At 35.6% G+C, this 14486-nt stretch overlaps 1 protein-coding gene across 1 annotated transcript; it reads right to left on the reverse strand.

Moving 5' to 3' along the window:
- Positions 1 to 577: 577 nt before the first annotated feature.
- LOC142635132 (uncharacterized) lies at positions 578 to 1595 on the reverse strand. Its single transcript, XM_075809343.1, has 2 exons — positions 894 to 1595; positions 578 to 790 (listed from the first exon to the last, which is right to left on the reverse strand). Exons 1-2 carry the CDS (start codon positions 1593 to 1595, stop codon positions 578 to 580), a joined length of 915 nt encoding a protein of 304 aa, XP_075665458.1.
- Positions 1596 to 14486: the final 12891 nt, after the last annotated feature.

Genomic DNA, 14486 nt, shown 5'->3' on the forward strand with positions numbered 1-14486 from the left:
GTCAATCCTTATTCCTCACTCCATCCATCTCATTCCTTATTCTTGACTTCACTGGCCAACCTTTGGCCTGCAACAATTTTGGATTAGGCAACCACTTTGGCCCTGTGGGATCCCTCCATAATGACGGTGACTTAGGAACCGCAATTGCATGTGAGTAAGTTTTAAGGGCATAGGCCAAACTATAACATGGGTGAATATATGTGGTCGAATCAATATTTAGATAGTCAAATACTCTAATTGCATGTGAATACGGGATCCTTATGTTTTTCCATTTCCCACAACTGCATGTTCTTTCCAGTAACCGAACTTCATAACTGTGGTTTCCCCCTCCTGTGCTACACATGTTGAATGAAGTAACTATCTGATATACTATATGTTCATTGCTAAATTCCTTGAGATAGTGCTTCTCAAATTTACTCCTATTTTTCGACCACGTGGAGAAGGCATATGTACTTCATTTCTTACTGTTCGCAATTTCATGAGTACACACCTTGTGCTGGTGGTGGAAATATTGAACAAGTTTAGATCAAGTGAACTCAACCATTGCGGCAATAGGAAGGCCTCGTGCACCTTTCAATCACTCTGATATATTGGTTATAATTGCCCCAAAATGTCTCCCACCATCATGTGACTGGGTCCACATATCCACAGACTCTCTCATTAGGTATGTGTATGGAAGATAATCTTGATTCTTTTCCTTGCCATCCTTCCCCGTCACCTTCTTCTTATTCCTAATGGCCTTAATTTCCACCTGCTTAATGGACTCCATTATGGTATCAAATTTAACTACCTGAGTAGCATATCCCGCTTTCAATGCCGTTGACTTTAGAGTCGAGTTCTAAAAATGTGTTGAAGTTGCTAGCAACATGTCGAAGGCAATATCTATGAAATACCCGTGTTCTTCCATCATCCCCTCTAGGCCACTTTGCAATGGCATTTTTGATACCGAGATGTCGATTAGAAATTATGCAAATGCCTTCGTTAGGTATCACGTGGCCAATCGTATCTCTGAGGCATTGTAAAAACCACCCCCAACTGGACCCTGACTCACAATCCACAATAGCAAAGGTGAAAGGGAATACCTTGTTGTTAGCATCGGTTGCCATTGTGACCAACAACTTTCCCTGGTATTTACCATACTGATGGGTCCCATCAATACTGATCACTGGCTTGCAATAGTTGAATCCATCAATGCACGGACTGAAAGACCAAAACACATAATGCAACATTACGGTGTCATCTTCATCGGTGTCTGTGGTATGAAAGAACACTTGAGTAGTTGGATCCTGATCATTATATGCCATTAGCAACTTTTGGTAAGACTCTTCCCAATTCCCAAACATTGTAGCAATCGTCTTTTGTTTTGCATCCCATACCTTGTAGTAAGAAGGCTTATGACCCTCATATTTCATCTCTATCATATCTATAAGATGCCTAATTGGGGTAGTGTGATCCTCACTTATCTTCTTAAGGATGTCTGATGCAATAAAATTACAAGTCATCATTCTACCATCATTTTGCACCCCAATCGGTATACACGTGTGAGGACCTGTATACACGATGACCATCCATAGTCCATGGAGATTGGGATTCATGACTGCACAGACATACCACTTGCATGACTCATCCACGCATTTCACAGTAAGTTTTTCTTCGTTGACCAAGTGATCATAAAATGTTTGTTTTCCTTGAGGGCACAAGTTCTTAATGCGCGCTACACCTCCACTTTATTGGCAAAAGTCAACCCTTTGCACAAATTCATCTCTTGTCTCCAAGTAGACATAAATGGTATCTCAAAATGTGAAGGATCAACCATATTTTCCCAAGTATTTGCAGAAAATGACAAGGCAAGAGGTGCGTAGGTAGGGATTGTGTTCATAATGTTTTGGACACTAATAACATTGTTAGCATCGGGTTCATTACTGTCCAATGTCTCATTGTCATCAATGTCCCTCTCAAGGTCCCCAAAGTCCCTTCATTCAATCATCTTTATCGACAAAATCTTCACCATTAATGGCAGTAGTCTCATCAACATAGTCTTCATCATCATCATCGTCATCGTCATCTTCATCATCATCATCATGAACATTATCCTCTATATGTGTAGAATACTCATATTGAGCATCCGAAACTATAACCTGTAAACTTGTGGTTGTTTGTTGGAATTCCTCAATACCAAGTTTTGCACGCAGCTCCAACTGTATGTACAACTCAATCGTACTCACTTCGACTATTTTCTCCAACTTGTCAAACATCATCTTTACATGTTTGTCTGCTTTTATCACCATATACTTGTAATTAATCTTGTCCTTGAAGATTTCATTTGGCATACGATAAGTAATTTGTACGTTGTGCACAGCAAGATTCACACACAATTCTTCCATAAATGTCTTCTTCAAGGGTCTTCAACCTATGATCAATTTGGGTGAACTCCACGTTTATACCCGGCCCTCCAAATGGCAATCCCTCGTCCGCATTGGCGTTCTTAAGCGGACCACCGTGGTATAAGATTATATCAATTCCAGTCATTGTGAACCTGTTCGAGTCAAGTTACTATGTTAGTTAAAAAACAAAGCAAGTCATCAACCTCACATTTCAAAATTGTACAGATGATTAATAAAAAAGATTATAAATTATAGCTAACACCCAAGTTCAAAGACTAGATGATACTTTCTTCCCCTCTCAACTTGAAAAACTTAACCAAGAAACTTATTAGAGTACTACATAATATATTGTTCAGAGTTAAGAATAATTAAAGAAAACAAATAGTAGAACAATCAAATGGGCAGAAAAAACAACAGTGAAAGAACAGGAAATAGAAAAAATTTAAATGGGTGTCAATTGATTAATCAAAAGTTCACAAATTTATCATTCAATTTCAAAGACTAGACCATATTTCGTCTCCTCCCAACTTGGAAAACTTAACCCAGAAACCAATTGGAGTGGCACACAGTAGGAAGGACACAAAATTTTTCACAACTAATGTTGACAAGAGAGCTATTGTGATAATGTACAATAATACAATGTAGCAATAGTCGGTTTAAGTGACCGTGATGTTATTCCAATTTACAACAAATCATGTCAATAATTGTGAAGCGGACTTGCTATACATGCATTATATGTATCATTTGAGGCATAACAGCCTTGAATAGTATTAGCCAGCATTATTTGCAACACTAGCACATAGATTCAAGGCTTAAAGCAAACTGCAAAACTTCTATTTTCTTTAACTTAATATATACCAAAAACAGGCAAATCCCGGAAATCCAATGAGAAATGGACGTTTACTATAGAGCTCATAGACCAAATGTAAATGAAAAACGTAAAAAAACAAGCCTATCCTGCATTAGATTGAATGGTCATTGTGGCAATGGGCCAAACAACCCACCTGTAAAATTAATGGGATAGTATTTCTCTTTCTTTTTCTTTAAGATGAATAGTCACTGAGAATACTAAACTAAGATTCCTTTCCTTTGGTCGCAAATTGACTTTGCCATGCAAATTTCAGTCAGTCCAAAGTTGTCCTCCATCAATGTATATACATTCTATTCAGAGACCAATTACTAGGAAGGCATATAATATGGCTCACAGGCAAAGCTTGGGGAAAGACACACCATGATCAGTCACATTACACTAGACATGACCTTCATCACGTACATGAGAATAAAATGAAGAAAAAAACAGATATAGGGTTTGTATGGCTGAACCAGGTGATTTTGGAAATGCTTTGTTGACTTGGACTTCAAGTATAGAGAGATATGAAACAAAAGTAGGTTAAATTATCACTTAATTTCATGAAACAAAAACTTAACCCATTTCATGTATATTGTTCAGAGTTAGAGTAATTCATGAAAAGAGAGAGAACAATCAAAAAATGGGTCAAACAAAGCAAGCTATCTTAACTAAGTTATGTTAACTATCTACAAAATAAATAGTCAAAATCTTTTAACCCACACCCAACAACAAAGTGAGGCTGAGTGTGGGTGAGGCAGTGAGAGCAAAGTGAGGCTGAGTGTGGACTGATATGAGTGTGTATGCGTGAGTGACTTGATTTATATATATATATATATATATATATATATATATATATATATATATATATATATATATATATATATTTTGCCCAGCAAAACTCGAGTCTCTAAGACTCGAGGTCTAAGTAATTTTTAATTAAATTTTGAGTCTTATAGACTCGAGATCTCTGTGTCAAAAATGGTTTCCATGAAAAAAATCGAGTGTCTAAGACTCGATTTTTTGTTTCAAAGAATTCGAGTCTTTAAAACTCGAGATCTATGTGGCGTTTTCTGTCCACCTTATCAATTACAAAACAAGCTTAAAGCGAGTCTGTGAGACTCGAGTTTCACCCACATCTCGAGTTTTTGAAACTCGAGATGCTAGTTTCCATAATCCTTCCAAACTGGCGTTAACTTATTATATTTTTTGTCCTTACTGCGCTAGCCTGCAAATTCCCTCCATAAAGTGGTTACCCACTGAAACTATGTAGGGCTTCTAAAAATAATATGTTACATTTCTTTTATTTTTTTATAATTTATTTTAAAAAGGCTTATTTGCTGATTTGTTGCTATTTTAAAAAAGGGTTTTTTTCCCCCTGTAACTACTGCCCAAACGAAAAGATGTATTGTTTTGGTGTTTTTAGATGTAAATGTTTCGCGTATTAGTTATTATATATATATATGTCTATATATAATAATTCTTTCTTATATAACACTCACATGAATAATCTCTCTCTGTCTCTCTAATGAGTAATCCAAATTTATTTTATAATTATTAATTTAAAAATCATACAACAATGTTAAGTTATAGTTTTTCACATAAAATTTATGTTGACTTTATTTCATAACAAAAAGTGTTGTAATTTCATTAATTTATTTCCTTGTATTTTGTAGGATTTATTTGTAATAGGTTTAGTATTAAGTTGGTAAAGATTGCTCAAGACAATTGATCTTACGACTTGCTCGCGACTGACTCGTGAGTGAACAACCCGCGAAAGGCCACATGAGAAGCATAAGCTAGAATCTGAACAGTTTTTTGCCCAGCTGTATTTCGCAAGTGAACCACAAAACTTTCTGCTTGGATGATTTTAAGTGTGAATCTTATATCCTTCACCCATACTATATATACCCTCATTACCCACAAAATTATAAGGAGACTATTCAAAAGAAAACCCTTGAGAGAGGTTTCTACAACACCCACCTTGTTAGAGAGAGCTACTCATTCTCAAGAGAGAAATTCTTATAGTCTCTTCTCCTCCTCTCCCATTGTCATACCTTGAGAGGATATTTGTACCTAAACACAACCCATACCTATTCAAAGTATAGAGAGTGTTTTGGAGCTTGGGAAGCATTAGGTATTTGCCAAAATAAGTCGGTAAGGCTTGGCGATGTAATCGGGTGGTATTACGGGATCCAGATAACTAGTGAAGATAAGACTTTGAGAAGTCCGTTGGTAGCTAGAGCTTGGAGGGCTCAAGTACTTTGGATAGATTAGGCTTGGAGGATCTTTTTGGTTTCCTTGTACTCCAACCTATTCACTAGTACATCATTATGACTTGGAGGGTTGCAAAGAGGTTTTTCGTTGAGTTTTTCAGTTTCCTCTTCAATAACACATCACCGTATTATCTTGGGTTTGCTATCCTTTTACCTACTGCCCTTTCCATTTTAGCATTGCACTTATTTGTTCATCCATGCAATTTTTGAATGCATCGATTGATTAATTTGCTACCATGCAATTGTTGAATGGTTTGATTGATTAATTTACTAATCACGTGTATTTCGCATCAAGTGTGTTAAGCATAAAATTAATAAAGCTGTAATTAAAATTGGGAGTCAAAACAAGGTATAGTGTTTCACAATATTTGAGCTTTCAACCAAGAAGATTAAAAAAAAAAAATAATGATTGAAAACCAAATATACCTCATACCCATTTCATTTTATATATACAATTTTGAATGTCTAACATTTTACGTGAGCTTTAGCTATGGTTTTGTTGAAAAGTATATAAAATTTTGAAATGAGCCCCCCATTAATTATTAACAATTTTATTTGAAAGTAGCAAATTGCTGATTATCTATCCATACTACTATTAAAGGGCTTCCCATGTTTGGAATCCTCAGTTTAGTGCCTAAAATATCCTTAAATTCATCTATTTCTAAGGCTTAAATCATACGGTTGGACATGTAAAATAATTTTAAAAATCCTAATTTTTAGCTAAATTTAAAATAAATAAATAAAAAACTTTTTTTCCCATCTCTACATTTGTCACGCCTCAAACCCAAAAGGGTCCAAAGCATGAGAAAAACATCTAAAAGGTACTTGTTGATTTTTCTCTTTTGACAATTTAATCTAAAATTCATTATCAAAGTATCAACATCAAGAATTATCATAATAATTTCATTAATGATACTCCCAAAGTAAGTCAGGGGTCTATGCAATAATTACAAAAACCATTGGCCACAAAAGAATGGAGGTTTGAATAAATACAATTACATATCATTAACTTGTCTCATTAGTGGAAATAAAGTCATAACCACTATAATATACAAAAGAATGAGTCAAGACTACTCTAGGATATACATCATCTAAATATCTCCATCACAATAGTCCAGCCTCCATCAGTAGTTAGTCTAATTATTGCGAGCCACAAAAACATGTCTCAAAATGAAAATTGCCTACTCTGAATTTTTTTACAAAAGAATGGGATGGGACAGAGCCCAATAAATAGCATAATTAATGAGAGTGGAGGAAATGCAAGTTTCATAATGAAGACCAGTTTGCAAAGCATGTTTTAATTTGGGAAATTTCTAACTAAATACTGCAAGATCATTTTCAATAATAGTTTGATAAGAATGATTAAATAATGAACACAAGTTTCTCAAAATAATTACCATGAAATTGTATACTATAGTTTGTGCGTACTAACAATATAATTTCCAAAGCCATAATATCTAACATAAGGTAAATTATCACAAAAAAACCACACTACCACATAGACCGATCAGGGGATCCACCCATTCATAACTTACATGATATTTTCCTCTTTGGTATGTAGTCTCTTGGTCCCATGGGTAGTAGCCTCACCCATACCCTTAAGGTTTTGTCTTTCCTCCCATAGGCAGTAGTCTCAACCATACACAATTGAGGAACCTCTTCCCTATGGGCAATAGGAAGAACGCGTCATCCAAAGTGAAAGAACACTAACTTGGATCTAATTCTATTGTCACAAAAACTATGGAAACCAAATTGGGTGATCCTCGGCAAAAACACACATGGCATAGAGTTAGAACAACATAAAGGTCACAAGTATACTTGTACTTTCAAATATATAGTTTATATCTAGGTAGTTTCAGAAAAACCTTAAACAATCAAAACTTCCATAAAGTTTGTAAGGTTTTCAACTTCATTCTTTGTCAACAAGATTTTTATTAGTTTCTCAAATAATACAAGACTAGATAAGCACCTTTAAATTTTCCAATATACTATAAAATCCATGAATTCCTTATCAAAGATCATTTCAAATTCCATGTCAACAATTCATGCATTTCCCCAAATGTAATACCAAATATGATCCACTTTCATATATAATCATATATAGTAGGGCCACAACGCAACAGTTTTCAAGAAAACATAGTTCTATAAATAATTTTTCAAAATGTGCTTGACCCAAAAAGAAAAACATTCTTTATGCAACATGGTTATTTTCCAAAAATCTTGTTAGGACATATGTGATTCATGTTAGGAACATATGTCAACATTTTATGTAATTGGCTAATCTTTTGACAAAACGCACTTTACTTGTAATTGGGTAGATTTAGCATGTGGTTAATGCTTCAAGAAACAAGGTTTCAAGTTCAAGTGTTAAAGCCATGCAAGTCTGTCCAAGAATCAAGTGAAGAAGTGTTGTTCATTAAATCTCGACAGTTAGCTTGATAACTAGTATCAATTGAGGTTTAAAAAGCTATTTAAGCCTGAGGCTCGACAGCTTCTAGATAGATAGGGTATCTGTCAAGGTTTATGATAAATAGATTTTTAGTTCTGATTTTCATCCTATCCGTGAATGTATGTTTGGGCTTTCTTTTCTCACAAACCTAAACATATATAAAGATTATTTTAAGGGCCGTTATAGGTTGCACAGTTGCACAAGAGCACAAGAGCACTATTACACAAGTGTGAAGAAAAGTGTGACCGAAAATCTAGTTTGCCCTAGTTCATCTTGAAGAAGCTGCTGTGTTTGAACACCATAGGATTTTGTGACCAAGCAACTTCATGATCTTCATCGTGTGATGAACTAAAGAACTTTCTAGCCAACATCCTTCTCAAGTTGGTACTAGGATCCGCACATCTATTAGTTAGTCACGTACTAGGAGCCGTGCAATACAAGGAGAGATTATCACTACAGAACAAGTCCAATTGGGTATTGGGGTAAGGGTTCAACTGTAGGTTGGTATAAGGTACTGGGATTCCTTTACTTGTAACTGCTTGTTTTGATAATAGTGGATTATCGGGAGTGGTGATCTTAAAATCACTTAATGGGGTTTTTGCCTCGGAGGTTTTCCCCATTCCTAAACAAATCACTGTGTCTAATTTAATCTCCGCTGCATTTAGTTATTTGGTGATTTGTTTGTGCAACCACGCTTATTGCATGCAATTGAACCTAATTAATTTACTTGGCTAATTAATTGGTTAATTTATCACAAGGGGTCAATACATTTTTGGCCTATCAAGTGGTATCAGAGTAGGCACACTCTGATTAGGGTTTAATCTTTGCTTGTGATCCATTGACCCCTGTTTGTCATGGATAGAGGATAGTCACCTATTATACCTCCTTTATTTGATGGCACTAACTATGCATACTGGAAAGTACGCATGAGAGCTTTCTTATAGTCTTTAGATGAGAAAGTGTGGCAAGTTGTGGAGATTGGCTGGACCAGGCAGAAGGAAGCGCCAGCCGATTAGGATGATGCAAAGATCAAGAAGACAAATTTCAACAGTAGGGCATTGAATGCTTTATTCAGTGCGGTCACAAATGAGGAGTTCAAGAAGATATCCTTTACTAAAACTGCAAAGGAAGCATGGACCATTCTCTAGACAACCTGTGAAGGGGCTATCAAGGATTCAAAGCTTTAGAGGCTCACTACTAGTTTCGAAGAAATTAAGATGAAGGTGGATGAGTCATTTGATGAGTTCTATGCCAGGCTTAAGGAAATAGTAAACTCAGCTTTTAATCTTGGGGAAACCATTCCCGAACCCAAGATTGTGAGAAAAATGCTCAAATCTCTGCCCGAGAGATTTCATGCTAAGATCACCGCTATAGAGGAATCAAAGGATATTGACAAGATTCCTTTGACAGAACTGGTTGGTAATCACCAAACCTATGAGTTAGGTTTGAGGAGGATTGGTAAGTCGGGTAAGGGCAAAAACATGGCATTGAAGGGCAAAGGCAGTGACACGGATGAGTCTTTAGACGATGAAGATTCTAAAATGAAGTCCTACATCACCAGGCAATTCAAGAAGTTCATGAAGAATGCCAATGCAAGAGGCTTCGACAAGGACCGTAGGCAATCAAGTTCTTTCCAATCTGAAAGCCAAGACAAAGGGAAGAAGGATGCTAGGGATGGTGGTTAGCACACTGTTCCCTCAGGACCTAAGTGTTTCGGGTGTTAAGGATTTGGTCACATGAAACAAGAGTGCCCTACTTATATCAAGTCCATTGGGAAGAGCAAGGCTTGTTGCAACCTTGAGCAACACCGAACTTAAGGATGATTCCAAAAATGAAGATGACGGAATCCTAAATGCCTTCACTACTATTGTCAATCCTACTGAGGGGATTGTAGAAGATGTGGATGAAGAAAAGGACTTGGTGGAATCAAAGTTTGAGAAGATAGATGAGCAAGATGACATCCACATCGCTTGTGCAAAGTTATACAAGGTCTCGGAAAAGCATAAGAAGTTGTATAGGTTGGCCACCAAGAAGCTCAGTGAAGTGGAGCTTGAATGAGAACAACTCTCCACAAAGTTTGATGAAGCCAATCAGACTATTGGAGCGCGGAGGTTTGAAAACAATTTCTTGGTTGAGAAGACCAAGAAGCTTGAGGCAAACTTGTTCCAAGTTAAATCTCAGTTTGAGGGGACTTCAAGTGCAAAACTTGATGAGATGCTCAGTTTTTAGAAATCTGCTTTTGATCAAACCGGTTTAGGGTATGATTTCTCTTTTTCAAATATTGCTTCTTCTAGTACTACTGTTTTTGTTTCTCTTGCTAATAATATTGAATCTGAGAATAATGATGCTACAACTGTGATAGCTAGTGAGAACATAGGCAAGGGTAAATCTATCTTAGGAGCACCACCTAAGCTTGCTAAGAAAGAAACCAAAAACCCTAGGGCTAAGAAGAGTAACGCTCAAAAGTCTAAAGAGAAGAAGTAGCATCTCTGTCATCATTATGGAGCAGTTGGACACACTCGACCTAATTGCTATAAGTGGCAAGCCACTCAACAGAGTAACAACATGGTCTCGACTGGAAACCTGAGTCAATTTCCATCCTCTCTTGCTCCTCTAGGAGATCTCCTCAAGACCCTCATGTTTCTTTCGAACTTGAACAGTTGCAATTCTTCCCCCTCACCGCCGGTTCAATGATTCGCTAAAAGGGAAGGTACTTCCAAGGTGTGGAAGGAAAAGGGCTCTAAGTGATTCAGTCACTTTTTTACTTTCCCCCCTTCTTGTTTTTGTTTTTGCATTACTTGTGTGTTTCGCTTTCTTATTTTGAGTCAGTCCAGTTTTTATGCATTGCTTTGTTTAACATGTTTTTGTTTGTTTGTTTTTCAGTTTTGTTCTTTAATTTTGTTTTCATTCATAAAAATTAAAAAAAATTGAAAAATTAGAAAAATACAAAAACAGTGTGTGTTTGTGTACATTGGTACTTGTGTACCTTGAATGGCCAATGAAACAAAGTTTCTAAACTTTGTATCTGTTGTAGCTTAGATGAGCATCTCTATGCATAACTAAGCAAGTGAGTTTTGTGACTCTTGTTTGTGATGAGTAAGATTAAGTAATCTCTTATACTTTACACTAGTATCACTATTTTTGACGAGAAGGACTAGAAAATCCTAAGAGAAAAGCATAAATAACCATCCCACCACTTTTGCCCACCAATCATAAAATGACATCGGTATGCTTCAGCATAGCAAAAGTGCAATGTCAAAAAGCTTAACGTAATTGGGTATTTCTTTTCTCTCTCTTATATTCCCATACACGATATGCTTAACAAAAGAAAAATATGCAAAGAAAAATTAAAGCAAAAGAAACAAAATGCTTTAAAATATGATTGCAAATGTGTATAGTCCCCATCAAGCAGTTATGATCGTGTGTGAGTTAGATTGATTTACTCATATCTCAAATCATCATAACATGTAGACACTCATGCAATCTTGCGATGTTTTTCACACACAGCACGCAATATTCTTTGCTACTCTTGATACATGTGCAAGTACAATATGATTGGCCATCACAAGGTTTACATGCGTTAATGTATGCTCACTAAACTGTTTTAACTTGTTTTTGAAATATAAAATTGGTTAGACATGTTTAGTGTGTGTGTTTTTGGATCTATGTGCTTAACATTTTTCTTTTGAGAGATGATTTTGAGAGCTTAAAATGTTGGTTGGATCCTTGGTTCAGGAGCATGTTTGATTGCATTCATGTCTGTGTTTTTATCTTCTTTGAAAAACTATTTTTAAGCAATCTAGACAGCTTCTCGATAGCTCCTCGATCCATTGAGAAAGTTTATGTCTCCTCGATAGATGCTCGATAGCTCCTCAATCCATCGAGCCTCTTTGCTGTGGGAATTCCTAGACAGCTCCTTGATAGCTAGCTCGATATATGTATCTCTTCAAGCCTTTAAAACTCGACACCTCTCGACACCTCTCGATCTGTCGAGAATTATGAGATTCTATAAATAGGACCCGTGCGAATTCTTTCTCATTTCTCTCGACTCCTGTAGACTCTTCACCTCCCAAAACCTCTCTCTTTCACTCCAAACTTCATTCCCAAGAGTTTTTCGGCCTAAAGATCATCTTCTTTCATCTGGTATGATCTTTTTATCTCATTCTATCATGCATTTCATGTTTTCTAACCTAACTTTTGGGATTTTTAAAAATTATAGGGTTTTTAAAATTGATGAAGTTTTTGTGAAGTTTTTGGGATGGGTCTTGTTTAAGTCATTTTAAATCATCATGCATTGCATCATATTTGCATTATAACAATGTCTTATGCATTTTAGATGCGTGTTTACTTTGTTGCAATGTTGTGTGCTGGTAGGTTTGGATTGGGTTGAGCCCATGATGTATTTAATTTTGCATGTCACATGTTCATGCATACGTACCTTCCATTCTTTTATATTAATATATTGATTGTGTTGGTGCTTTTCTGCATCTCTCTCTCTCTCTCTCTCTCTCTCTCTCTCATTCTTTTGGTTAGTTGCTCGATGGAACCTAAACGAAAATCTACTCCGTCCCGGAATCCTCTTCGTTCCGGGGCATCGTCTTCTGATTCTACCCCCTCTCATATCTGGTTCCGTGATGATAAAGCCCGTAAGGACTTTTCGGAGAACTTTTCTAGAAGAGGCATTCATTTGGAATGCCAAGTCATTTTATCGAACTTCTATGATGTTAGGATTAGTGCCCTTAAATCCTACTGTATAATGCTATGTATGATATTATGTATTACATTATGTATGACATGATGTATGACTTAATATTATAATTGATAAAGTTGTTTCATTATTATCTAAAATAATGATAACATGAATATAGGACATTATCATATAGTCCATGAGATGCATAGTATGTGATTTATATGATTTAGTCATAGAAGATATAAGTCATAAGTTCTTTGTAAACTCAGAATTTGTAGTTTGTAGTCGGTGATGAAATTGGGCATTTCATCTGCGAAGACTATAACGTATCAACTAAGATGATTTGTCTTGATCATGGAAATGGAGACTTCTAGTTGGTATGTTGATATGTTTTAAGAATTAAGACATATTGAACTGGACCACTGTGAGATTTATTATTCTCCTAACGATTGTTAAATGAATAATAGATCTCACGACTTCTATTTACATGAACTCTTAATCCTGAGAGGATAATGGACCTGATCATGAAGTGTAGGTTGCTTTGATATATCAGGAGTGAGATCTAAAGTAACGGTCAAAACCTCAGTATGTTGGGCAACCACATTTAATGTTGATGGAACATATATTCTCAAGATGGAATTCATAGTCTCTTAACAGAGATATAAAATATTCCCTTGAGATAAGTTTAATGGGTTTAGTTATTCAGAGAGTTAGGCCTAACCACTTTGGTAAGAAGTTACTAAAGTATATATTTATGAAATTGGATTTCATAAATATATGTTGAATAACTTTAAAGGATTAAGCCGGGTACTCAAGGATAAGATGTAGTAATTTACAAAGTGGCAATCTACATTCATGACTTTGTATTATTATGAATATTTTATGAAGGGGTTGCATGTATAATAAAGTCTTGAGATATAATTTATAAATAAGGCCTAGAGTGCAATTATATTTATATAGTGGTGTTAAATATAATTAATGATAACTTTAGACTTGTTAAGAGTTGATAGAAAATCCCAAGGCCCATTGGAGATAGTGTATTATTGGTCCCTTTTGATCCCACTCCAAGCCACACACTAAAGCCCAATTGGAAAGACCCAAAAAGCTAGTCCAATTAGATAATCAGTTATAAGGAGATAAACATATAGAATTTTAAGAGATGAAAAAAAAAGAGACACTATTGTGAAATGGTGTGTATGTGAGAGGAGACACTCTATCATTCTCCCTTTGAAACTGATTGAGAGACCATACATCTTGGGCGTAAAATGGAATTGGAGTGAAGATTAAAAGTGTTCCTGAGTACTTCAATCTTTGGTTTTGAATTTCACCGCACCAAGGTATGCTCTCTTGTTCTAGAATTTTAAAATTTACATAGTGCATGTTATCAATTGCGAATGAAGTAGATCCGTTGATTTTTCGCTACGTACATGCATATTTCCTTCAAATGGTATCAGAGCGGTCTTCAATTCGAATCTGTACAACATGTTTTGTGAATTTTGGAATTAGAAATAATAGTTTCATGATGTTAGAAGATTATATATGTATTTAATTTTCTGCATTGTTGTTGAAACTATGATTTGATAAAAACTGATATTGATGTTATGATGTTGTTTAAATTTGAATTTAAGTATGTTAAATTGATCTTTAAGGCTATAGCATCAATGGAATTTAGTTTCATATGGTGGTTGTTTGTTAATCGAAAATGGTTGAAAATTGTTCAGATGTTCCCTTTGAAAAGCTGAAAACATGGGTTTTTCGCGGGTAAGCGTTACTCCCGAAATAGTCGCGAGATAGTCGCGAAAGCTTTTGTCTGAATTTTGTGTTTTCACAAAATATTTTG

This window comes from Castanea sativa, chromosome 5 (assembly GCF_040712315.1).
Source record: "Castanea sativa cultivar Marrone di Chiusa Pesio chromosome 5, ASM4071231v1".
NCBI lineage: Eukaryota > Viridiplantae > Streptophyta > Magnoliopsida > Fagales > Fagaceae > Castanea > Castanea sativa.

Excerpts from the sequence above, each read along its gene's own strand:
- LOC142635132 (XM_075809343.1), bottom strand. The coding sequence starts at position 1,595 with ATGAATCCCAATCTCCATGGACTATGGATGGTCATCGTGTATACAGGT. Across the intron at positions 791-893 it reads GGGATGATGGAAGAACACGG|GTAGTTAAATTTGATACCAT; the intron begins GTATTTCATAGA and ends TATGCTACTCAG.